At 37.2% G+C, this 925-nt stretch overlaps 1 protein-coding gene across 1 annotated transcript in view; it reads left to right on the forward strand.

The window, feature by feature from the left end:
- The window catches only part of LOC109376190 (dynein heavy chain 14, axonemal-like), a gene marked incomplete at its 3' end in the record, with an annotated part of 144,703 nt that overhangs the window by 98,263 nt on the left and 45,515 nt on the right, over positions 1 to 925 (forward strand). Inside the window, 1 exon segment of the mRNA XM_019631993.1 lies at positions 402 to 633. Within this exon segment, the coding sequence (XP_019487538.1) occupies positions 402 to 633 (232 nt within the window).

Below are 925 nucleotides of genomic sequence, written 5' to 3' on the forward strand. Positions count from 1 at the left end.
TAGGGGACTTTGGTACCCCCTATTCAATAATGGATAGATCATCCAAATAGGATAGTAGTAAGGAAACAGTTGACTTACTGGAAACCATAATAAACTTCATAGAGATGATTCTTATATAAGCTCTCCATTGTATGCTGACCACATCACACCAGAGCAGCATGGTTCATCAGGGCCGTTTTCCTCAGAGGGAAGAACACTGAGAACACTCATGTTTTATCTTCTGAGTTCTAATTTCGATGTCTAATACAGCCATTGATAAATCCATCGCTCTTTTCATTTGCTTTTAATGTTTTGATGTTTATGTTTTTAACTACTATTCCATTTTAATTTTTATTACGTTTCTGCATTTGGAAAAAATAATTTTGCCCCAATAATATAAACATTTCAAATATTGTTTTCAGACACTTGCAATATAAATGGAATGCGAAACAAAAGTTGTGCTACATATCTCAAGGAGATGCCAGCTTTATTTACGGCTATGAGTACGTGGGCTGTACCCCAAGACTGGTCATTACGCCTCTCACTAACAGATGCTGGCTGACTCTCACTGGAGCACTTCACTTGAATCTAGGAGGCTGTCCCTCTGGTCCAGCTGGTAGAGGAAAAACCGAGAGTGTCAAAGATCTAGCAAAAGTAAGTGGCTTTATATCCAAAATAAAAACATTTTTTTTTTTACCCACACAAACTTTAATGGTACTGAAATTTACACCATTTCTGCTGTTACAATGTTCATAACATTTAACTAGCACATCCATTAACTCATACAACTCGTAAATTAATTTTTGAGTGCCTGTTATGTGCTGGAACTTGGGATCTAAGTAAGCGAACATATGCTTTCTATTTACTTGGAATGTCACTGTACTAACTGACTGACATGCTTGCTAATGGTAGTTTTGTCCTCCTTGCCCTTCCTGTAGGGGTGATT

The sequence above is a fragment of the Hipposideros armiger genome, unplaced genomic scaffold, assembly GCF_001890085.2.
Source record: "Hipposideros armiger isolate ML-2016 unplaced genomic scaffold, ASM189008v1 scaffold_1060, whole genome shotgun sequence".
Taxonomy (NCBI): domain Eukaryota; kingdom Metazoa; phylum Chordata; class Mammalia; order Chiroptera; family Hipposideridae; genus Hipposideros; species Hipposideros armiger.